This window comes from Prionailurus bengalensis, chromosome E1 (assembly GCF_016509475.1).
Source record: "Prionailurus bengalensis isolate Pbe53 chromosome E1, Fcat_Pben_1.1_paternal_pri, whole genome shotgun sequence".
Lineage (NCBI taxonomy): Eukaryota > Metazoa > Chordata > Mammalia > Carnivora > Felidae > Prionailurus > Prionailurus bengalensis.
The window spans coordinates 22,975,328-22,999,024 of NC_057347.1; the positions used below are offsets into that span (position 1 = coordinate 22,975,328).

Sequence of the window (23,697 nt, forward strand, 5' to 3'; positions counted from 1 at the left end):
CCTTTCTCCCTCAAAAAAGTTAATAAAAAGATTTGTGTTCCTAAGCTCAGAGTTTCTCTTGTAATGCAAGCAAGTGCACATGCAGGCATTCACTGACACCCATCCCTGTGACACCCATGTCAGCAAGAGGTGCTGACACACATATGCTGATGTTGCTGTGCCATGAGGAATCAAGTCCTTGTCTCTGACCCAGGAGCCTCGTGTTTTTTGGCACACCCATGACACTCGGGCAAGTTAACTCGTTAGCATTTGAGAGCAAAACTTCAGACCCTCCACAGTTCTTGACAGAATTGTCCCCATGTGACTAGGACATTCCTGGGAGCCGTTCTGTTCTCTTGTCCTCCGTCCCACCCACCTGCCTCCACCAAACTGGGAGATGCCCGAGGGAGTGACCCCATTCTCCTCCACCCTCAGACTTGAAGGGAAACCAAATCATTCTTCCCCGTCAGACTGAGGCTCTCCAGAGCTGGGTTTGCATCCTCTGACCCCTCTGCATACTCCTGTCTCTGCCAACACATGCCGCTGTGAAGGCCAGGAAAACTCATTTCTAGGCTCCATGATTTTGTCCCCTCCCCCAGCTCCAGTTCTCACACACACCTACACCACATTCTGGAGCTACACCCAGCTCTTGCCTGGGCCCTGCTTCCTACTGGACTTGGAGGCATGTCCTCTGCTTCTTGGAGCTAAGGCAATGAGCTGGAAGTAAGTTGAGGGGGGAGCCAGAGTGAGGAAGGATAAAGACAGAAAAGGGAGGAGAGAACATAATGATACAAATAAACATAATGCTTTGAATGCTTTCTGTAGGCCAGGTAAAGTCTGGTACTGTGTGACTATCTCTGATTTACAGATGAAGAGACTGAGGGTCAGAGACAACATGCTGAAGGTCAGATAGATCTTACGCTTATGTGGTTGAGCTGGGATTTGAACCCAGCCTGCGGCAGGCCAAAGCCACTCCTTTCTCTCTTATAATGCCTTGCCAAGAGGGGAAGGTAGGGGACGCCAAGGTTTCAGTGCTCTTGGAGGCTCTAGAAAAGGCAGCTATTCCTTGGTGGGACCCTTTGGGCAGGTAAAATTCTAGCCCCACCCCCTGTGATCCAACAGAGGCCCTGGAGATCAAAGTTCTATGTGTCCTGGGACTTTCCTCTCATCACAGTCCCTGATCAGGGGAAGAGGTCAGCCCAGCCTTGGCAAGAATGGATAAAAACGGTGAGTGGGGCTGGAGGCAGGGTGGGGACTGAGGACAGGGCCATTGACTCCTGTTAAGTGTGGATGCAAACCCAGTGTGGACCAACTCACCCATCACCATAGCAACACCAGAGAAGTCCAGCCTTTTCTCAGTTACTTGTACAAGCCCTCTCCTCTCTCTTTCCTGAATATTCTCGACATCTGCTCCCTCATCTTCACCTGCTGTTTTCGGGACCTTTGTCTTCTCTGCCTGAACCACGGTGATGATGCCTAAGTGGGTCTCCCTTGTCCTGCAGAGAGGCCATCCTAAAACACAGCTCTGAGCATGTCCCTCCATCAGAATGTCCAGTGGCTCCACCCTGGAATGACAAAGTTCAAACTCCACAGCCTGTCACCCAACGTCCCAACTTTCCTGTCTAACGTCGTTTCCTATTCCCATTTCAAAAAGTTCCAGCACCCCTTTCTGGCTGCGGGCTAAGTCTGGCCTTTTATGACCAAAAAGCTCCTTAGTGTGTTTTCCTAAAGAAAAGTGCAGTGGTCCCTGGCTTTCCAGCTTCAGCAACATCAAGAACTGGCAGAATCTTTGAAACAACTTTTTTGGGGAAAGATTTCAGAAGGCTTGGATGAAATTCAGGGGCCCCTCTGTTACCTACCTCGTCCCTGCCTGAGATGGTTGTGAAGAAGAAGGGGCACAATGTATGGAGAGTTTAGCACAGTGATTGCATACTGTGAGTCGTAATGAGTTGGTGCTCATTACATGTGAGCTGGAACACTAATTTTATCATTCTCCTTTGTCCCCAACCTCTTTAAACAGGACAGGCAGGGGTCAATTGCAATTTCCTTGACCTTTTCAGGGCAAACCATGGTTGTATCCTCCCTGCCCTCCTCCCCCTGCTTTTTGTTAGAAGTCTAGCTCCCCAGATCCAGCGGATAGCAGGGCACACGGTGGTGCCAGGGGAAGAGAGGGAGGCTGCTGAGTAGTGGACACCTCCCAGTGGAGGCCAGGTTACTTTCAATGCCCCCCACCCCGGGTGGGGGAAGTTCCTGCCTGCCAAGACTACTGTGATGAGTTATGAAGTCTGTGCTCTCAACAAGGGAAGGACAGTGGTGGCTGAAATCCAGCTGGCAATTAGGGTCAAGCCCGGAAGGAGGCTTTTCCTAATTGGCTCACTCCCAGCACCACTCCTTTTCTTAACTGGCCTGTCCATGTTGTTGTTGTAGGTGGTGGTGCTGATGGTGTGTGTATATAGTGGGGTTTTTAGTCTGCCCAGAGGGGGCACTTTTTTCAATTATTTTCCTCATCGCAGCTGGGCTTCCTTAAGGCAAGGCCCACTTTGAAGAAGGAAATCCTACCCAGAAAACAAAATCTAAACAACTCTCTAGAAAAGCTGCACTTCAGTGTTTATTGACAGCCTACACAGAGATCAGTTCCCACCCTAGAGACAATGAGAAGGAAGGTGGTGATGAGCCAGCACAGCGTCCGGGTTCGGGTTCGCAGCCCTCGTTGCTGCGCCTTGATGATTGCCTCCCAGCAAGCCCTGGGCTGGGCACTTTACAGAGATGCGACCTGATACCTGCCTCACGATGGGGCACCACTTTTGACAGATGGGGACACAGAGCTTGACATGACTTGCCCCGAATCCTCAGCAAGGAAGAGTAGAAACCTAGGAAATGGCGGGGGGTGGGGGGGACAGCCCTGCAGGCCTTGTCTCGCCCGGGAAAATCCTGCACACTCCGTAACACTCTCTTCGAAATCCTAGCCTGGTGCGTCTCGTGCACACCGTCCTTCAGGCGCCTGTCTTTTTGGGGGGTCGGGTTGTGGACAACAGTCAGGGTACCCGGCTCTTCCCCGGGGACAGCGGGCCCGCGCTGACCTCCTCCCTCCCGCAGGAGTGAAGACTCCCTTGTGGAAGAAGGAACTGGTAGAGCCGCAGGCCAGAGAGGCTGCGGCGGCGGAGGAAGAGGAGGAGGGGTTGGAGGAAGAGGAGGACGACAACGACGAGGAGGAGAGGCCGCGGGAGCAGACGGCGGCCGAGGGCGAGGCGCAGTGCCGGGAGGCGGAGGGCGGCGAGGGTCGTGAGCGGGGCTCCGTGTCCTACTGCCCGCTGCGCCAGGAGTCCAGCACCCAGCAGGTGGCGCTGCTGCGGCGCGCGGACAGCGGCTTCTGGGGCTGGCTCAGCCCCTTCGTGCTGCTCGGCGGCCTGGCGGCTCCGGCGGACAGGTGAGGGCGCGCCCTGGCCGGGGCGGGCCGCATGCGCGAAGCCGCGGTGGGCGGGGACCGTGCGGGGCACTGAGCGTCCCCGGCCCCGCGCAGGAAGCGGAGCCTCCCGGAGCCGCCGTGCGTGCTGGAGACGCGGCGCCGGCCGCCGCGCGCCGGGGGCTGTGCGCGCTGCGAGATCCTTTTCTGCAAGAAGTGCAGGAACCTGCACAGCCACCCGGCCTACGTGGCGCACTGCCTTCTGGAACACCCGGATCTGCGTGAGGCGCGGGCTTCGGGGGGCGCGGGGGCCGCCGGGGGCCCCTGAGCGCCCCCACTGCCAGCTTTTGTGCCCTCCGTCCTCGCCTGACCCCAGCCTCCCCGCCACCTTCTCCTCTCCTCTGACACGGGGCGTTCTCCAGCACATTCCACAGAACAGCCCCTTCCCAGAGCCGCCCTGCCCGGAGCGCCTCCTCTGAGCCGGCAAGTGGGCCCACCTGTCACCGAGCGTCCACCCAAGGCTGAGCCCAGCATCACCTGGAGCTCCATGCCTCCGTTAGCGCCTCCCGAGGGCTTCCGCCCCGGGGGGCACACAGTGCCTACCGCCCACCTGACTCACGTCCCCTGGCACAGCCTCACATTCATCTCTTGGGTATTTCAGGTCCGTCTGACCCAGTGGGCAGAGGCATTGCCTAGAGAAACTAACCCCTGGGTTCCCTCACCGCTGAGAAACCTGCCCCTGCCCCTCATTCAATAAAGCCTCTAATCAAACTGTCAGTGCCTTGAGGTGGGGGGCCAGGCGGCTCCCTTGAGGATGAAAAAGACCCTCATTTCCCCTCCCCAGGGTTCAAGCCAGAGGGAAAAGGGCAGGCCAAGAGCCTCCTCCCTCTATCCCCGCCAGGACTGGGAGGAACAAAGCACTTGCATCCAAGGGCAGTCAAAGGCCATTTCCCCCCACTGCACAGAGAAGAAAATGAAGGCGCAGGGCCAGAAATGCCCGTGGGGAGCTGAGGGCTGAATCCTGCCAGATCTTTCTCCCCTTCTGCTGGAAGCCTGGTCTTGCCAAGGTCAGTGTGTGTGCAAATGAGGCACTGGCAGGTGTGGAGGGGGGAGGACAAGAGACCCAGATGCTAAGACGGAGACTGCCTGAGGCAGAAGACAGAGAGGCTGGGGAGCTGGTTCCTTCTCCAGGAATCCCAGCTATTCTTGGCCAGCCAGCAGGAGCTCCTGGAATGCTGCGTGTGTGGCCCGAAGAATGGGGCCATTGTGAGTACCAGGCCTCCCCCAGCCTGCAGAGACCCCAGCGCCTGCAGCAGAGCAGCCCTCCAGAGAGGCCCCTGTCCTCTCCTTGCCACCCATGACTCTCCATCTGGCCTGGGGGGTAAGGGAGGGCAGGGACATGTTGCTTTTTCAGGCCCCCTCTCCGTATCGCAACTACTCACACACAAGTCTTGGCTTGGATGAAAGAACATGGTTCCAGCTTCTCCAGCATTCGTGCCCCACCTGTTCTTCACTGGCAACCATCCCAAGGAAGATTGATGCCCGCCTCCAGGCCCAGAAGCTGGGGGGGGGGGGCACCTCTTTATTCCAGCCTCCCCACCCCCCACCAAAAGTCAGGCCCAGCAGGCCTGCATCAGTCTCCCTCTTGCTCTGGGTCCTAACCACCCCCTTCCCTCCCACCCAAGGCTCTCTGAGGTTGGAAATCCTTGTACCCAACCCACCCAAGCTTCTTGGAGGTGAGTCCTCTCATTTAAGACAATTCTCCAAGAACTGAGCCAGGAGGTCCTGAGGGGAAGGAGAGGTTGCCAAGTGGTCGCAACCTCTCCATGGAGTTTTACATCCTCCCCGGTTGCCCAGTGCCACGGCCTCATGGACAGGAAGTGCACCTTTAGCAGAAGGAACAAAATCCCCAAGGCTTAGGGAGGAAAGTCCTTTGGGGAAAGGTTTGAGACCCTTTTTGGCTTCTGCTTGGATTGATCCCACAAAGTTCAATGTCTTGAGAGCACATTCTTCAGGGAACAGATGCAGACGTGGTCTGGTCTTCTGCAGGGAGGCTCAGAGGCTTCCAAGACAGGGCTTGCCCCTGGGGCAGGGGACACACGTTGGCCATAGGGCATCAATTCACTAAGAGGTGGGGGCATCTTCAAAATAGGGCACCCCCCGAGTTGGCGTGCCAGCAGCCCATCCAGGGCAGCTCTGTGGCCCAGCGGCCCGAGTCCGTCACCTGCAGTTTGGTCTGGTCAAGGCGCCAGTAGCGGTCATCCCTGAAGAAGATGATAGAACCGTCGGGCCGGGGCAGGGCGCCACTGACCTCCTCAGGGACACCGTCCCAGTCCTGCAGGCCTCGGGGGTAGTAGGGCTCCACCTGCAGTCCACCTCGGGCCAGCACGTAGTAGCGGGCACCCTTGAAGAGTATCAGTCGACCCAGAGGAGGGAAGAAGAGGGCCGCATCTGGGTGGCGGGGCAGGCCTCCTGCCCGGCACAGCTGTGGTGAACTCCACACTGGCTTAGGGCCCCGGAACCTCCAGCATCGGCTCCCTGTAGGGCATCGGGAGAGCCAGGGTGAGCGGGTGGCTCTCACCCTTTGGTCCTCCACCTCACCTGTGTCCTCCCATTCCCCTGCTCCCCCTCATCCTAGAGCCCAAGGTGGTTAGTATTTGTGATAATCAAAATGGATCACACAGCACTAATAATTCGTTACACCCAGTACGGAGGGACTGTTGTGGCCTAGATCTCCAGCAGGTGTCAGCAGAGGGCAGAGGGCACTGTGGGAACCCATCCCTGGGAGGCAGGAAGCAGGCCCCTCCCTGGGTAGGGAGTGGACTATCAGGAAGGCCAGTCACCATCTTTTCTACAGAGTTCTATGAAGGCAGGGATTTCTGTTTTGTTCACTACTGTAGCTGTAACACCTCCGACAGTGTCTAATGCATACAAGACATTCAATATTTGTTGGATGAATGAAACTACTCAATATACTACACACTCCTCAGACATCATGCTGTTTGAATTCTCCTTCCCCAAGAAACCTGAGGGATTATTTTCCTCATTCAAGAAATTCAAGTCCGAGAGTTAAGTGACAGGCCCAACCTTACACAGCCAGGATGCCAAGGAGGTAGGACTTTCTGCTGGATCGCAGAGCTTGGGAGTGGTTCTCTGTTCCCCTTCTAGACTCTTCTCTGCAGCTCTCCCACCCTCTCTCTCTGGGACAACCTCCACACCCACGCCCCCCAACCCATCACTGAAGGAACCTCCTAGTAGAGGTCCCTGGGGTCACAGGTTCAGATTGGAATTGAGACTCCTCCCTTCTGTTGACCTTGGACAGAACACCTCCCTTCTCTAGGCCTCAATTTTCTCATCTGCCCCAGGGCTGGTACCTTTGAAGAAGTAGAAGTCCCCATCATCCAGTGACACTGCAGCAGCCTCAATGTGGGGGGGCAGCCCTGCCCACCTCTCCTGTAGTGGGTGTGGCTCAGAGACATTGCCATTCGGTGTCACCTCCCAGAAGTGGCTTCCTTGAAAAACGTACAGTCGCTGTTGCCCATCTGTCCGGAGACAAGAGAGTTGAGGAGTGACCATTGGCCTTCCGCCTTCCTTCCAGGGAAGGTGCTTCCCAGGCAGAGGAGAGAAGATGTGGCCTGCTCAGCTGGGACAGAGGGAAGTGCACAGGACGAAGCAGGGTTTTGCTTGGCGTGGGCTTGCTACCCTGCAGGATGCTTGTGGCTTGGGATTTCTGGATTTTATTATTCATAACCCCACCTTGTATTCCAGCTCTGGAGACCCCTGGAGATGTGAGGGAGGAAGGAAAAAGGAAGTGAGGCACATGTGGGACCATCTTACCTACAGTGATGGCATCGAAGGAAGCATGGCAATATTTAGGACCCTGAATTTCAGGGCGCCTTCCCTGTGTTCTGTGGGGGTCCCAGGCCTCGAAGTCAGTGAACAGCTTTCCTGGGAGCTGGATGGCCACTGAGCCCCCCTGGGGCTTCCCTTCACAGGGAAGGAGAGAAGAGGGAGAGAACACACACGGGTTGGGGCGGGTGTTGAGGGCTCAAGACCTCCCCTTTGGCTCCTTTCATCTTTATCTGGTATGAGAGGCAGGGAAGGAGAGTGGGGGTGGGGGTGGGTTAAGAGTGGTCCTTGGTTGTTGGTATTAACCACAGCACTAAACTCAAAAGTCCTCTCTTCTGCTCAACAGTCTGGGAGAGAGGGACCCGTTGGAGTGGGGGACCAAACAAGAGTTTGGCACTAAGAAGGGCAGAAGGTTCTCTTCCCTGAGTCCTGGGCAACACAGATGGCATGAGGACATGGTTCGGGGGCCCAGGCTGTGATAGTTACAGCAATTATAATAATTACAACACTATTTCACTTAGGAGACTGAGGCAGAGTCCAACAAGCTTAGAATTTGGCACCAGCTCCTGCGTCCGGGTCTACAGCTTTCTAGCTGTGTGACCTTGGACAAGTGTTCTAACCTCTCTGAGCCCCATTCTCCTCCTCAGTGTACAAAAGGATACTTATGTCGTGAGTGTATTGCATGTTAAGTGACTGGCCGGTAATATACATCCATGAAATAGCAGCTGTTTGTGTAGGTTTCTTAGGGTACAAGAGAAGTTCATGGCCACTAGTACTACCGCCCTGTGAGGTAAGCAGTTATTATCTCGCAGAAGGTGAAACTGAGGGCTCCCAAGGGGTAAATGCTCTGCCCAAGAGCAGCTGCTTAGCACGAATGGCATGGGCTCTCGGCCCTGCCCACGCACCGTGCACTCTGAGGGAGGACGGCCCTGGTTGGGCGGCAGCACTGGTCAGTTCATCCTGGGGAGCAGACCTCGTCTGAGTCTACCTCCAGGCAGAGGCCCAGGCTTGGAGGGAAGTGGGCACCAGCGTCAGCGACGCTGGAGGCTGGGGGCGGGGGGGGGGGGGGGGAGCAAGCGGAGCGGGAGCGAGGGCTGGCATGGGGGAAGACGCGGGACCCCTGGCTGGGTCTGGGTGACTGGGCAGGGATGCGAGAGGAACTGCCAAGACCGGGGCTGGGCGGGAATCCGGAATTGCATGGAAGGGAAGGCCGTGCGGCGCGGGATCTAGTCGGGATCGAGAGGCCAGGCATGGGGGACAGCAGGAGGGCGAAGGTTTTGGGATTTGAGGGGAGCCTGTGGCTTCCGGATCGGGAGGGACCGGTGGCGGGGAGGCCGGCTTGCAGCGCGGGCGTCCAGGCCCCGGAGGCGGGGCGGCGGGGGCTCACCATACAGGTCCTGCACCGCCAGCACGTCGTCCCAGCTGAGCAGCGCGTCGCGGCCCAGCCTCTTGTAGTAGGGCGCCATGAGCGCGCGCGGCGCGGGCGAGTGGGCCAGGCCGAGCGTGTGGCCGATCTCGTGCGCCAGCACCACGAACAGGTTGCGCCCGCGGCGGCGACTCAGGGACCAGCGCTCGTCGCGGTCGAAGTGCGCTTCGCCACGGCGGGGCAGGAAGGCGTGCGCCAGGGCGCCCCCTGCAGGCGGCGCAGAGGGTCAGGGGGAGCCACCCGCCCGCGACACCCCCAAATTCCACCGGCCCGCGCAGGGGCCAAAGGGTGGGTGTGGCTGCCTTCTGCTGCATAATTCCCCTCCTAACGACGTCTGTCAGAGGCTGAACTGTGGAGCGGTGAACTGATGGCGAGGCTATGGGGTGGAGGCGCCTAAGAGGCAGCGTGGTATACACACAGCATGAGACCAAACTGCCTGGTCTTCTATCCTGGTTTCACTATTTTCTAGCTGTGTGACCTTGGGCAAGTAGCACCCCCTCTGATCTGAAATGGGAATGATGATAATGAGCTTCTTCCTCACGGGGTTATGCTGAGGATTAAAGAGGGATGTGGTATATGTGTGTGTTACGTATAATATTTAGTGCCTCGCCCGTAATAAATGCTGCATAGGAATTATTTTCAAAAAGATATGGGAGTAGGTGTAGTGGTTATCCCAGAGGTGGGCATGATGAGACCTTACGGATGTTGGTACTGTTTCTTGATCTGGGTGCTGGATATGTGTATGGGTGTGTATAGTATCTTTAATTAAAAGTATATATATTTTTGTGTTCTTGCCTTCTTCTGCTGGGGCCCCTTTGTGGGTCTCTACCTGCCAGGTTGTAGTAGGAGTGAGCAGAGGGAGTGAGCTGGATCAGTGATGTTCAAGCTTGTGACATGCCCCAGAGGGAGCTTATCAGTCATGCAGTTCCCAGGACCTCACGGTTCACAGTTCACTTTCTGCAGGGGCAGGGGTCAGTGAACTGCGCAGTGATGATGTTGGCCTAGAAGCCTGCTGAGGGTGCTTCCAGCGTTGCCTTCTTGGGGCCCAGGCCAACGGGGAATGCTTGCCATTAAAGGAGAACCGCAGGGAGTGTGGGGAATGGGCCGTGTGTACGAGGAATACATGCCTCCTGTTTTGAATATGCCTTTCCATTCAATTCTCCCAGTAATCCTGGGAGACAGATGGCAGGTTTCAGAGGGAGAAGGCCTAAACTCAAGAAGACAAAGCACCTGCTCTAAATCAGAGAGCTTTCTCCCAGTCCAGAACCCTCTTAGCCACCGGACCCCACCTGGGTGTGGGCATAAACATCTCATGTAGATATCATGGGTGAAGTGACTCACATGTAAGAATACGTATGTGTTACATGTGGATTCCTGAAAAGCTTAGATTTCTCCCAGTCCTGCCCTGGGTACCACCAGCAGGGCCTGGATGTTGGCTTTGCTCTGAGTGGGCTTGTTGGAAAGCAGAGGAGTGTAAGGGAGGTGTGGGCCCTATTGCCCAGGCCACGCAAGGTCTCAAGTCCCCACCATGAAGGGATCTGATCAGGTCTCCTTCCCTCATTAGCAGGAGGAGATGCACAGGGAGCCTGCGTTCAGGTTCTGAAGGCCAGTGTTGGGCAGAATAGGAGGAGAGCAGTTTAAACTGCCTTTAGGTTGGGGGCAAACAGGAGAACTGTCTGGGCTGTGGGAATGGGAAGCACTTCCGTGACAGGTAGGGGGTAGAATGCCTCTTGCCCTGTGGCAGTGACTGTGGTAGTGGGTGCAGGGAGGGTAGGAATGGGGTAGCAGTGGCCTCTGGGTATTTTCAGGGTGTTGGTCTGGAGAATATCCATGTTTGGAGGACAGGAGAGGCATGGGGCTCTCTAGAAGCAGAGGATGGATGACGGGACCTCAGAAGATTCTCCCAGAAAATACTCTGGAATTTGCAAAGCACTTTCCATGCAGAAGCTCATCTGGCTGTCCTTTCAGCCATGTGGCACACAACTGGACAGAAACCATTGTTCCCATTCTATAGATGAGGAGCCTGAGAGCTCTTTAAAAGGGAATGCAGCTTGGTCAAGGCCAAAGCGAGAGTTTAGGCTCCATTGCCCTCCCCAGACAGCCTTTTCTACCGGGTTCCCCTCCTGCCATGGGAGAGAGAGCCTCTGTGTCAGCACCTGGGCCATCAAAGGCGTTGCCCAGTCCGTCATTGTGGTCCCCTTGGAAGAAGGTGAGGCGGATGTCAGCGGGGACTGTGGCTGGGGCCTCCCAGAACTCCAGCGCCGAGACATTGCTCCACAGCTGGAAGGCAGCTCGAACAGCCCCGCGAACTGCTGGCTCGGGTAGGTGCTGTGGCCAGTTCACCAGGCGGTAGGAGAGGTGCTGCTTGTACCACTTGCTGCCTGCCAGCCAGAGAGGCCACATCAGTCAGTCATACCTGCCTGCAGAACCTGGTGCTGGTCCCCGGGGACCCGTATGATGGGGAGACAGGCCCTCGTCCAGGGAGTCCTGGATGTGAAGGCAAGAAAGGCACAGCCCTTGCCCTGGGAAGATCCCATCTGGCTGGGGAGACACTGCTCTCCTGCACACAGGACTACCTTTGTCCTGGAGAGTCCCCGGTCTAGTGGCTTAGTCGGGGGAGGTCCCCGGGGAAAATATGATCTCTGCCCAGGAAGAGCCCCCAAAACCTGAAGGACTCTCTGGTCTGGGGTCTTTTTCTTCCCCACAGCCTGGGCTGAGCCTGAAAACAAGTCTGCACCTCTTGCTGGCGGCAAATCCCTACCCCGGCCTACTGTGTCAGGGGCTGGAGGAAAGATGGGGCCACCGGGGCCACAGCTGTGACCCCCTCTCACCCCTTCTTCCTCTCTACTCTTCAGGCCTACCTGCCCCTCCCGTTCCAGTGCCTCAGGCCTGCTGCCAGAGAAGCTACCAAGACCCATTTATTAGCATCTTTCCCTGACCCCTAGCCCCCACCCCCCACTTCCTCAGGGACTCTCAAGAGCTCGGAGGTGAAAACAAATAAGAACAAAGGGTGTGTTTTGTCACTCACTGACAGAGAGAAATTTTTCCATCTCCACTTAGTTATGAGTTTCTATTCCTTTGCCCAGGATTGTAATTCCTCCCTTAGGCCTAAGACTCTGGACTCTTGCCCAAGCCTCAGGTCAACTGAGTCCCACTACAGCTCACCACACACCCAGGACCAGGGTGCTTAGAAGGTCCAGAACCCGAGTTTTTCACAGACTATTTCTGAGCCTTGTAAGCTCAGGGGCTGAGACGGTGACCCCAGGTGGTGGAAGATTCACAGCTCAGAGGCAGACCTCATGGGCCCAGGGAGTGCACAGGTATCATGCTATTTTGGGGGCCCCAGTTTCCCAAATGGACCAGAATTCCTGATGTACGGGTGACAAGGAGGTGGCCAGGCCAGTGAGCACAGCCCTCTCTTTCCTTGGAGGAACAATTGAAGATTCAGACCTGCTGCCCTTCTGTCTTGGGGAAGTCCTTGCCCAAACTGGGGAAGAGGGCTAAAGTCATGGAAGGTTGGCCATCTCCTTACCAACCTCTCTGCTGTGTTCTCGGGAAACTGAGACCAGGGGGAAGGGACCTGTCCAGGGTCACAGAATGAGTGAGTAGCCAAGCTAGGCCCTGAGCCCAGGCCCTGACATCTGACACTGTGCACTTTCCACTATACTACACAGGTAAGCAGGCACATTTGCTAAGACTCGGGGCTTGTACATTTGTGTAAACATGGCTCCTTTCAGTCAAAACAGGGGCTCTGCATGAGCTGAAATTCTCCAGATGGAAGGGAGGGTGGTAGAGAGCAGAGGAGCTGAATGCCCTTTCCCTCCCCCGCGCCCCCCTTCATCCCCCATGGAAGTGGGGGAGGGGCGGGTCTTTCCATTCAAGGCAATGCTGCCTCCCTGGGCCTGTTTGGCCTGGCGGCCACCCAACCCCTCCCAGCCAGTGACCCAGCCTCTGGGAGGGAAGAGGGAGGGATTCTTAGGAAGGGAGGGAGAAAAGAAAGGCAGAGGGAAGGTCTGGGGTGCAGAGGTGCCTCAGAGGGCTCTGGACTGGCTGGCACTGGGCACTTCCACACCTCGCTGTGGATGACTGACCCCCAGACTCTCCCCGCCCACCTTCAAGCTTCTAGAAGTGTGAGGCAGCTCCTTCTGCCTCTTTGCCAATGGTGGGGGAGGGGGGGCTTACTCCCTGGACAATAAAGGGAGAGGGTGGGCACTTCTCTCACTGTAGGTAGCCAGGGAAGGTGACAGCTCACAGGATAAAAATCCTCTGAATCTGTGTGTGTGTGTGTGTGTGTGTGTGTGTGTGCATCTGTTTTGGGGAGGATGGGGAGGACAAACAGGAACAGGACTGAGAGAAGAAAATGGCTAATTTTTCTTGGGAGGGGTTGTTGGTGTGCCCGCCAGGAAGGAAGGAATGCCCTGGCCAGCAGCCTGAGCCCTCTGTCCATCCTAGAGCAGGCTGGCCGCCTCCGGCCCCATCCTGAACTCCGGGCCAGGCAAGGCTGGATTCTGTAGCAACTTCTAGGCCACAGAAGCACCTGGCAGTGCATCCCCCATACCCTTGCTCCAAAATCCAAAAGGGAAGAGGAAAAGTGAAGGACACCAGGAGTGCAGACACCTCATTGGGGGAGGATCCTGGAGTCCTGACGTCCAACAGTCAATGGATACTGAGGAAAGAGCATGGGTTGGAATCCTAGTACTTCTACTTATAACCTTACATAGCAAATTATGGAATCTCTCCAAACCTTAGTTTCCTTATTTGCACAGTGCAATTTATAAGACTTGTTTCTGGTAAAAATGAAATGGCAAATGAAATGGCAACATATAGCTGCTGGGCGTATGGTAGGTGCTCAGTAAATATCCATTCACTTCTCCTTCCTTTTCCACCCCAGATTCACCCCTGTGTCCCCAAACCCACCAGATTCACCCCTATGTCCCCCAACTCCCATCAGATCCACCCCTATGCCTCCCCAGCCCCCACCAGATTCACCCTTGTATCCCCTCCACCTCCACCAGATTCACCCCTGTGCCCCGCCCCCCAACCTCCACCAGCCCCAACCCCCCACCGGCTCCATGAAGGACCAAGGGGGATCGAAAATCTCCCCTGCAGGCACAGAGCGGACCAGACATTCAGAAGGAGGTTGCCAGATTTAGCAATTAAAAATATGGAACACCTAGTTAAATTTGAATGTCAGATAAACAACAAATAATTCTTTTAATAAAAAGTGAGAACAAAACAATTATTTTTTTGTCCATCTGACATTCAAATTTAACTGGACATCCTATATTTTGTCCGGCAACCGTACCCTTGAACCCGACTTTGTCAGCATAGCATTCTCCACAGAATAGACAGTCATGGGCCTAGAAATCCACATCATTTTTAAAGCACCTACCCATGTTCTGGGGTTTTCACATGTGGAATCTCACTCAGTCCTCCCAATGACAAGAAGGCTTGGCCACACCCTGGCTATGTGGCCCTGGGGAAGTTCCCCAAGCTCATTGTCCCTTAGTTTGCCTAACTGTAAAATGAGGATAAATGGCACCCATTTCATAGGGTTGTTATGGGATTAAGTGAGTTAATCCATTTAGAACCATGCTTGGCGCATCATAAATGCTCAGTAAGGGTCAACTGTTATTATTACATTTTCTTTCCTAAGGAAAACATAGGAAGTGTTCAGTGCCTACCAAGCATACAGCTCCTTTCTAGGGAACCTCTTCCCCTAGGGGATAAAGGATGTCAAGCTTCTTCTGGTCACGCTGTGAGCAAGAGGGACAGTCCCTGCCTAACTTGGCCACTGCTGTCTGGACCAGGGGTCAGTGTCAGACAGTGGCATGGGGCCAGGCTGGCAGGACAAGGCCACCTGCCTGGGAGATGCCTTAGCTTGAATCTCTGTCCCAGATGGAGGCTCCAAATTAAACAGCGACAAATGGACTCCATTGGATTCAGATACTCCCTTGAGAAGGCATGAGAAAATGTCGCCAGAAGGAAGTCTCCCTACTGCTCCTGGATGCCCAGGAGGCATCGTCCCAGTTCTCTGGGAGACCACCTTTAACCTGGTGGTGGCATGCTGAGACTGTGTCTGGGGCTGCCCCCACCCTCCACTGCAAGCCCCTTCCCCTGGGTGGTCAGGGCCCATCTCTACTCTGCAGGCAGAAAGGGCCTGGGTCTTGGGTGAGGAAATGGAGCAGTGACACACTGCTGAACCCAGAGCCCCAGCTCCAGGAAGGCTGCGCCTCCGTTCTACCTTGCCTGTCCAGAAACACAGTGGGATGCAGAACAGGTCAACACCAAGGATGTCTGGAGCCCAGAGTCTGGCCCCCATCGCTGCCATCCTCCAGTAGCTAAGGGGAGCCGCCCACGACTTCCTTCTGGATTAGCTAAGAAATAAAAACGACCTATGTGCCTCCTGATCTGCTCATAACAGATATCATAGGCGAAAGTGGTTAATGCAAATTAACAAAGGCAATGACCCAAAGTGCTCATGGTAAACTCAATTGTAGATGAAAGCCTGACTGAACAAGCCTATCTTGTTGGAAATCTTAAGAACTGCCAACATCGATCAGAGAAAATTAGTACAAACAAGATGTTAAAGCCACACACAGTAAAACCTGTTATTGATGAAGAATTGCTAGAAGTAATCAAATCTTCATAAATCTTAGATCTGTAACTTTTGACCCTGGAAGATTGCATTTGGACAAAAAGGAGAAAGAGGAGGAGAAGGAAAGATAAAAGCCAAACTACAAAAGGAAAATCACAATAGCAGAAACTGTGGTGTGTAAAATGAGCTGTGATGAAATGTCCAGAAGAGGCAAATCTGTTCTACTAGGAAGAGAAAGTGGATTTCCTGTGGCCAGGGGCTGTGGGGAGGGGATAGGAGGTAGGGGGGAGGGGAGGGGGAGGAGGAGTGACTGCTACTGAGCATGGGGTTTCTCTTTGAGGTGATGAACATGTTCTGGAATTAGATGGTGGTAATGGTTGCACAATTCTGCGAATACACTAAAACCCACTGAATTGTACTTGTTAAACGGGTAAATTTTATGGTATGTGAATTATATTTCAATAAAGCTGTTAAAATGTGCTGTAGACAAAATAAAACTGATCAATAAGTCACGTCTTTGTTGAAGAATTCTTGTGAAAAAGGCATGGAATCTGACGAAAATAACTTTGGGACACTATAAAGCAAAATGTTGGCAACAGTCGAACTGCCCCGCATCACAAACTGATGGAGGGCTTGATGGGATTTGCTCTGGAAAATATGTGCCCAATGAAAATTCATCGACGTGGGTGTAATTCTGATTTAAATGTCTGAGTTCACAAACACGGCCCTCTAGTAGAGGGGTACTGCTCACCCATTGCTTACCCACTGCTCACCCCTCTCTCGCCCTAAGGAAGAGTTTACAAAGCCCCTTGGAGGCTGAACTGGGTTTTTCTCCGGTCACGGGGCTTCCGGGTATTGAGGAATCCCAGCTCAGCTAGATTTAAACAGGGCTCACTCACCTTGCTTTGCAAAGCGTTTCTTCCGCCTCATTCTAGCCAGGCGTCCAGCAAACAAGGCACTGATCCTCTTCGTCCAGGCCGCCTGACTGTCTGTGTCTGCAACCCCACAGCGGGGCCGTGTCATCTGGCGCAAGGTGGCAGTATCCAGCACACCACTGATGGGCAGCTGGGACACCCACTGGAACTCTCTGTCAGGAGGAATTGAGATAAAGGGTCACAGAACAAGGGTGGGGGGTGGAGGTGAGGGCAGGGAGCTTTCCCTGGGGACAGAGAAGGGAGGGAGCCATGGAGTGTGGCCCTTGGACACAGGTGGGAGGCCAGCCTCCCAGGAAGATGGAGGAGGCTACCCAAGCTTTGCCCTCCAGCACCCCCAAGTTCCCCACATCCCTCCATCCTACCTGAGGGCATTGCTGAATCTTGTCGAGGTGAGGTCTTGGGGGACCTGGTCCTTGAGATATCCGTACTTCTCCAGGAATGCCTGGGGGAGAGAGGAGTGTCAGCCTTCCCATGGTGTGGCATCCTTTCCCCTCCCTTGGTCTCTGAGACTCGGTGGCACATATATCATGCCCAATCTCACCTTCATCTCAACAAAGGGGAAGGAGTCCTGGGACCAAAGTCAGAAGGATATAGACTCAGTTCCTGGCCACCACTGACTAACTTGACGGTCTTGGGCAAGTCACTCAATATTTCTGAACATTAGTGTCCTTCATTCTCAAACTGGCCAAGCAGTCCCCACCCAGCATATTTCACCGCATGGTCAGCAATCACAGCAGGGCATGCGGCACAGTAGAGTTAGGGGCTCTGGAGTCACGTCGGCCTGGGTTTTAATCTCAGTTAGCAAGCTATTTCTGTAAATCACAGGTTTCTTATCTGTAAAAGGGGCTTAGAAATAGTACATAACTTACAGGCTTTTTGGTGAGGCTTAATCACAATAGTGAATACAAAGTACTCAACACAGTGCCTGTCACCTAGGAGGGGTCCATACAGAGTAGCTATTATAAATATAAATATACACTGTTCATATGCCTCAACTCTGCTCCTGAAGCATCTCTCCTCTCTAGGGAGCTGCCCCGTATTATTATTATTATTTTTTGAGAGGTGGGGAGGGGCAAGGGAGAGAGGGAGAGAGAGAATCCCAGGCAGGCTCCATTCTCAGCATAGAGCCCGATGCAGGGCTATACCCCATGACCCTGGGATCATGACCTGAGCCCATATCAAGAGTTGGATGCTCCACCGACTGAGCCACCCAGATGCTCAGGGAGTTGCCCTGTATTGATCAGAAGTTGGGCTGGTCACCTGTGGGCTTTGTCATGCCTGGATTGGGAATTAATTCCCTTTCTAATTCTGGCTTCTTCCTAAACAATCCCATCCCCCCCGCCATATATATTTAAGGCCCTGTGAACAACAAATGCACTTGCTCTCAATTCTACGGTTTGTCTAAAAATTTGGCTCCTTAGGAAAGTCGTTTTGGGGGGTGCCTGGCTGGTGCAGGTAGAGAAGCATGCTACTCTTGATCTCAGGGTTGTGGGTTTGAGTCTCTCGCTGGGTGTAGAGATGATTTACATACATCTTTTTGAATTAGAAACCTACAACATGGGGCGCCTGGGTGGCTCAGTCGGTTAAGCACTGGACTTTGGCTCAGGTCATGATCTCGTGGATCGTGGGCTCGAATCCCACATCGGGCACTCTGCTGTCAGCACAGAGCCTGCTTCAGATCTTCTGTTCCCCTCTCTCTCTGCCCCTCCCCCGCTTGTGCAGGCGCTCTCTCTCAAAAATAAATAAACACTAAAAAAAAAAAAAAGGAACCTGCAACACTCTGTTTTCATGCATTCATTTGTTAATTCATACAATGTACTAGGTACCCTGCAATGGTCAGCGAGATACCCCTAAAGGAGCTTATACACTTGTGGATAGAAACAGACAATAGAAACCCAGATAACAAGTAAAGGGGGCACTTTTGGTGCTATAAAGAAAAGAAACTGGGCGATGTGATGGAGAATAACTTAAATAGAAACTTTCCACCAGGAGGAAGAAGGACCAGGTCAGAGAAGGACCACCAGGTCAGAGAAGGACCATCTGAAGAGCTGATAGTTGATGTGAGCCCTAAAGAATGAGAAGTCGCTGGCCATGCAATGAGGTAGGAAAGGGTATTCCAGGCAGAGGAACAGCCAATGCAGAGCCCTGAGCTAGGAACGATGTTGCTGTGTCCAAGGAGTGGAAGGAAGGCTGGAACACAGAAGTGTGAAGAAGCAGGATGTGGGATGAGGCCACAGGGAGAGGCAGGACTGTCACCAAGGTAGGAAATGGGAGTTTTATTTGGGTCTTGATGATGGGTTAATTGTGGGGAATGAAAGAAAGAGAGGAATCCTGGGGGCGCCTGGGTGGCTCAGTCGGTTGAGCGTCCGACTTTGGCTCAGGTCATGATCTCATGGTTCATGAGTTCGAGCCCTGCGTTGGGCTCTGTGTTGACTGCTTAGAGCCTGGAGCCTGCTTCGGATTCTGTGTCCCCCTCTCTCTCCGCCCCACCCCTGCTTGCGCTCTGTCTCTCTTTCAAAAATGAATAAACATAAAAAAGTTTTTTTTTTTTAAAAGAAAGAGAGGAATCCAGGATGGCTCTTCAAGTTTTGCCTTGGATGGCGATGCTATAGACTGTACGAGGAAACCAAGGTGGGGAACAGATGGGGGTGGTTGGGACAAAGATGAACACTCAGATGTCAGGCGGCCCTGGTTGTATGATCCTGAAGCTCAGGGGAGAAGCTAGAATCTTCCAGCATGTAGATGATGTGACCACTATGATACCACAGATGGATGTGATCCTCTGGGGAAATTAGTGTAACTGGAGAACATCTTGTGGCCCAAATGCCTGTTACCCACTGCCTGTCCTCACACACCTGGAAGTTGCTCTCCCCGCAGCCACGTGTTTGGAGGCCAGTGGAGAGAAGCGTGTGACTCACTGTCCTTACCTATCACCAGCCCTACCCTTCTGGGAAACGATGCACTTGGCTCCCTGCTTGCCCTTGTCACTGCTAAAGCCTCATCAATGGATTAAAAGAAATGTCACCTCAGCTGCTTAATTCTTATGCAGACACACATTGTGTCTCCAATTTTACCCTCCTTGCTGTGTTACCTATATGGAAATAATTTTCTGTCTTCCTTGTTCTCTCACTCACTTTTCTTTGCTATATTTCTTTTTTTTTTTTTTTTTAGGTTTATTTATTCTGAGAGAGAGAGAGAGAGAGAGAGAGAGAGAGAGAGAGAGAAAGTGAGCAGGGGAGGAGGGACAGAGAGAGAGGGAGAGAGAACATCCCAAGCAGACTGTGTGCTGTCAGCACAGAGCCCAATGTGGGGCTCAATTTCACAAACTGCAAGGTCATGACCTGAGCTGAAATCAAGAGTTGGATGCTTAACGGACTGAGCCACCCAGGTGCTCCTCTTTGCTGTATTTCTTTTTTTATTGTTATTAATTTTTTAAATATTTATTTTATTTTTAAGAGAGAGAGTGTGCATGTGCTCTCATGAGCGGGGGAGGGGGAGGGGCAGAGAGAGAGGGAGACACAGAATCTGAAGCAGGCTCTAGGCTCCGAGCTATCAGCACAGAGCCTGATGGGGCTTGAACTCATGAACCTCGAGATCATGACCTGAGCCAAAGTTGGCACTTAACTGACTGAGCCACCCAGGCGCTCCTGCTGTATTTCTTAAATCAATTCCAATCACAGCTGCTGTTTCAAGGAAAAAGTGCAAACAGAGAATGAAATGAGACACTAAGAGCCAGGATGGGCAAGTTCCTAAGCCTTTGCAAGTAACCAGCCTCTGTTTTGTGAATTTCATTATACCCGCCTTCAGCGACCTCCACATCCTCTTCTCAATAAAGGGTTCCCATAAGGAACCCTTATTCTAGACAAAAGAATACTCCCCAAGTCCACTTGATTATTTTTCTGCACTAATTTATTAGAATTTCAGTACTATTTTCTTTTTTCTCTTTCCAAATGTATACTATTTGGGGATGCATAATGGATTAAAGGGGTTCTAGTGGCTTAATCTGGAGACTATGTATTGCCTAAAATAGTGTGGCATCATGGACTAGCCACCAGGCTTGGAATCAAGCATCTGTTCCTGACCCTGACTTTGGGTGGCCAGGGACAAACTACTTAACATCTCTGAGCCTCTGCTTCTTTACCCACAATGTGAAAACAAGAATAGCCTCAAAGGATTCTCAGAAGGATGAAGTAAAGCAACGGACATCTAGCGTGCATAGTAAATACTCAATGAACAGTTGATCTAGTTGTTTTACCTTAGTAGAAACCTAACAGACTTTTGGAATGTAACCCATCTAACAAGATGGGAAACAAACGCTCTGAACAAGGCAGTTACACCTCTGTTCTCCATTCAGGTGCTCTATCTTAGACTTGCCTCACCCCAGCCAGGTACCTTGTACTCTTCCTTGCCTCCTCCCTTTCCCTTGGTGAGGATGGATAGAGTGGCTTTAAAAACATTTTTTTTATGTTTATTTTTTATATAGAGAGAGAGACAGAGTACGAGTGGGGAGGGGCAGACAGAGAGGGAGACAGAAACTGAAGCAGGCTCCAGGCTCTGAGCTGTCAGCACAGAGCCCGATGCGGGGCTCGAACCCACAAACCATGAGATCATGACCTGAGCTGAAGTTCAATGCTTAACCGACTGAGCCACCCAGGTGCCCCAGGTGCCCAGCCAGGCTTTCTAAAGGAAGCCAGGAAATCAATGTCCCTTAGAAGCAGATTTGCCGAGTGACTTGGGAGAGGCTGGGTCACAGGCTAACAAGCTGGCACTCCCTGTGCTCCTCCCCGAAAACCCGCCCAGCCCTTATCAGAAAGTTGGCTCTGGTTCTGGAACTATGAGGCCTTGGACAGTGCAGGAGAAGGGAGGGGGTACTGACTAGCGGCGTCTCCTGTTTCCTGGCTGGGCTGCCGCGCCTGGTACTTTGGCAGGCACGGTGGTGTGGAGGGCAGGATGGGGGTGGAGGCCTTTTTTTTTTTTTTTAGGGGTCCTTCAGAGAGGAAATCCTGGGCCTCTCTTCCTGACTGGTCTCTGGGACCCTGCGGGTTGCAAGCCAGAGCTGAATTCCCAGGAGGCTGTGTGAGCACGTGACCAGGCCAAGAGACACCAAAGGAATGAGAAAAATAAATTTTAAGAATTTGACATTCTATATTTCCATAAAAGCACTAAAATATTATAATAGCAATGATCAGAACTTAAGGATTCCCTTATACTTATTTTATTTTTAATATGAACATTAATTTTTTAATGTTTATTTACGAGAGAGAGAGAGGGGGAGGGAGAGCGAGTACACAAGGGAGGGAGGAGGGGCAGAGGGGGGTGGCTCCAGGTTCTGAGCTGCCAGCACAGAGTTTGACATGGGGCTCAAACTCACGAACCCTGAGCCCACGACCTGAGCCCACGTTGTACACTTAACTAACTGAGCCACCCAGGCGCCCCATGAACATTAATATTTTTAATATGAACATTTTAAAATTACATATAGGAAGGGGCCCCTTCATGTCCTCAGTGCTGCAGAGAGGAGGCAGAGCCACATCCCTGGGTGTTGTCCCCTAACTCTCTTCTGTGAGCCCATTTGCCAAGCCTCAGTTTTTGCCTGCCAAGGTGACAGAAATGCCCTGTCTGCATGGGATAAAGAGCAGGGGTGTGGGGCAGGTGACAGTGTGGCCAAGGGATCCCAGGAAGAGACACAGGACTAGGAGGTGGAGCTCCTGTTCTCATTCCAGCTTGATCACTAACACCTTGGAGGTGTCATTTCCCTTCTGGGCTGTCATTTTCCTAGGGCTTTTCCTGGGATCTCTTAGGGACCCCCTGAGCTCCACTTGGGGTCACCCCCATGGAGGCTGTGTCCTGGCAGCTCCTCTCAGCCTTGCAGTTCCAGACACCACGTTTTCTCTTTTCCCTGTTCTCCACCCACCCTCTCTCCTGCAGATCCCAACGCTTGAACGGAGCAGAGAGGAAGGCGGAGGACTGTGCCCTTCCGTGATTCACCCTGCCCAGACCTAGAAGCTTGTGACAACCTGCCTCACCCACTTGCTCAGGGCTGGGGCCGCTTCCCCGGGGAGTCGTCTCTAAGAAGTCCTGGGAGGGGCTGTGGTGTCTGGGTAAAATGAAAATGATTCTCCCTGGGACCCAGGAAACTGAGTGGAATTGGAACTCTGGGGTTCTAGCCTTGCGTCTGTCCTGACTTGCCGTGGGAGGGTGTGTAGAGCCCAGCCCCTTTAGTGCTTGAGGGATGGGGAAATTCTGGTCATTTTGTATCAAGGCAAGACTAGCAATGAGGTGTAGCAAAATGAATTAAGGCCTGAGTCGAGAATTCTGAGTCACTGGCCTGGCAGGGCAACAGCACTGGGCTGTGTCTTGAGTTTTATTCCTTTGCTACTAAGAACTGTGTGTCCTTAGGCAAGTTCTGTGCCTCTCTGGGCCTCAGTTTCTTCTTCTATAGAATGAGAGAGTTGAATTAGAGCTAAAATGTACTCCACCTTAATCTACCATCATGACCTTGCCTCTGTAACTGATTAGCTACGTGAACTATTACAAAGTTACTTAACCTCTCTGTGACTCAAAGTGTGACATGGGGGTAAGAATGCTTTAGGTTTCTCACAGGAGTGTGGTAAAAATCCAGTAAGTAGATGCCTTGGGAGAGCTTTATGGTAGTTGCCCCATTAAAAACGTTGTGTTCCCTGCTATAGTCACAGAGAGTTATTGCTAGAAAGGAACTGTGTTAGGTAAGTCTAGGAAGGGCAGGGCCCAGTCTTACATCTAAAGAGTGGCCGTGATACCCTCAGTATCAAAGAACTGCAGGAGCAAAACTGAGACCAAGACTTTTTAAATTGCAAAATGGCAAGCTCATGCAGAAACCATGTTGCTTTACCTGTGACTTATTTCATCTCGTATCACCTTTCATTGTGATTTCATTCTTTCCAGAGTGACTCTGTGATTGTCTTTGTCATTCAATACATCTTGAGCACTATTAACCAAGTCAAGATGCAAGGGATGATAGTTGGTGTTCTGCCTTGGCAGAAATAAAAATATTTTCTTGTAATCAGGAACACAGTGAGTCCTTGACTAGTGCAGAACTTTTAAGGGGTTTCCACCTTTGAGTTTCAGAATCACCTTCAAGAACATAGGCAGGATGGGTGTTGCTAATCCCATGTTAAAGATGGGGAAAGAAAGTCTCAGGAGAGCAAGCAGTGCCTTACTAAAGGATCCTAAGTGAGTTCAGATCCTCTCTACCTATCCCTGGATGTCTTATTTGACATTCAAACAAGTGACTCAGAAGCTTTAAAACTGAAGGCAAAGCTTCCAACCTGCTCTCTCCACTGGGGAGACAATTCTTAAATGAGAAAAAGGCAAAGCTGGGGATGGTTCTAGCTGGATTCCTCCCACCTCTTCTGCAAGCAGGTTCAGGGGCAGAGCAGAGGAAAGAAGATGTTTAGGTGGTGGACTCTGGCTTTCAATAGAAGCTGGGATCACATCTCCCATCACACCCCAAACAGGTCTTCTGACA

General features: G+C 52.7%; 2 protein-coding genes across 3 annotated transcripts in view; one reads left to right on the plus strand and one right to left on the minus strand.

Annotated features, from left to right (window-relative positions):
* CE1H17orf50 (chromosome E1 C17orf50 homolog) lies at window positions 1-3,710 on the plus strand. Its single transcript, XM_043583733.1, has 3 exons — window positions 1-1,206; window positions 3,076-3,406; window positions 3,500-3,710. The coding sequence occupies exons 1-3, from the start codon at window positions 1,194-1,196 to the stop codon at window positions 3,708-3,710; spliced, it is 555 nt and encodes a 184-aa protein (XP_043439668.1). The 5' UTR covers window positions 1-1,193.
* The window catches only part of MMP28 (matrix metallopeptidase 28), a 25,883-nt gene continuing 4,751 nt past the window's right edge, over window positions 2,566-23,697 (minus strand). The window contains exons 2-8 of one of the 2 annotated variants that reach the window (XM_043583731.1): window positions 16,553-16,632; window positions 16,155-16,342; window positions 10,814-11,038; window positions 8,619-8,864; window positions 7,220-7,369; window positions 6,757-6,924; window positions 2,566-5,920 (exon numbers count right to left, since the gene is read on the minus strand). In XM_043583731.1, the coding sequence (XP_043439666.1) occupies window positions 5,526-5,920; window positions 6,757-6,924; window positions 7,220-7,369; window positions 8,619-8,864; window positions 10,814-11,038; window positions 16,155-16,342; window positions 16,553-16,632 (1,452 nt within the window). In that variant the 3' untranslated portion in view covers window positions 2,566-5,525. The remainder of the gene's footprint in view (window positions 5,921-6,756; window positions 6,925-7,219; window positions 7,370-8,618; window positions 8,865-10,813; window positions 11,039-16,154; window positions 16,343-16,552; window positions 16,633-23,697) is intronic. The other variant, XM_043583732.1, reaches the window with a different exon arrangement.

Bases quoted from the DNA above. Each gene is read 5' to 3' on its own strand.
- CE1H17orf50 (XM_043583733.1), top strand. The intron at 3,407-3,499 runs GTGAGGGCGCGC...GGCCCCGCGCAG, and splicing joins CTGGCGGCTCCGGCGGACAG to GAAGCGGAGCCTCCCGGAGC.